The sequence below is a fragment of the Arachis ipaensis genome, chromosome B02 (assembly GCF_000816755.2).
Source record: "Arachis ipaensis cultivar K30076 chromosome B02, Araip1.1, whole genome shotgun sequence".
Classification (NCBI taxonomy): Eukaryota; Viridiplantae; Streptophyta; class Magnoliopsida; order Fabales; family Fabaceae; genus Arachis; species Arachis ipaensis.
In genome coordinates, this window is record NC_029786.2 from 12,132,419 (window position 1) to 12,132,884 (window position 466).

Genomic DNA, 466 nt, shown 5'->3' on the forward strand with positions numbered 1-466 from the left:
TCGAAGGCGAAAATATTATTACATTACCTTGTTTGATTGAGAGAAGAAAATTCCAAATGCACGGAAAGAGAAAAGACATGCATGATATGAACTAGAAAAAGATCTACAATATAACAAGTTATACAAACAAGACCCTTTAGCAAATAACCCAGCAACATACATCAACATTAAAAAGACACTCCAAGTAAAATTAAAAGTTAAAACACACTACTAGTAGTTCATGACGATGATTTGTTTTGATTAAGGGTGGCTGCTGCGGCGAGGGATGCAGCGACACCACCAGGAGTAGTTTTCATGTCCGCCTTGTTTCTAATCTCGGCACCGATCACTCCCTCTGCGTCCTCTCTCGTCACCGCCTTATCCGACGGCAGCTTCTCCTTTGCATCCTGCATTATTATATATTACGTTCTATTTTCTATTATTAGAATGGAGATTGAATAAATATAAAACTAAAAATAAAAATACC

General features: G+C 37.1%; 1 protein-coding gene across 2 annotated transcripts in view; it reads right to left on the bottom strand.

The window, feature by feature from the left end:
- The window catches only part of LOC107624947 (late embryogenesis abundant protein D-34), a 2,390-nt gene continuing 1,981 nt past the window's right edge, over positions 58 to 466 (bottom strand). The window contains exon 3 of one of the 2 annotated variants that reach the window (XM_016327441.2): positions 58 to 386. In XM_016327441.2, coding sequence (XP_016182927.1) covers positions 219 to 386 — 168 coding nt within the window. In that variant the 3' untranslated portion in view covers positions 58 to 218. Of the gene's footprint in view, positions 409 to 466 lie in introns of both variants that reach the window. The other variant, XM_021115477.1, reaches the window with a different exon arrangement.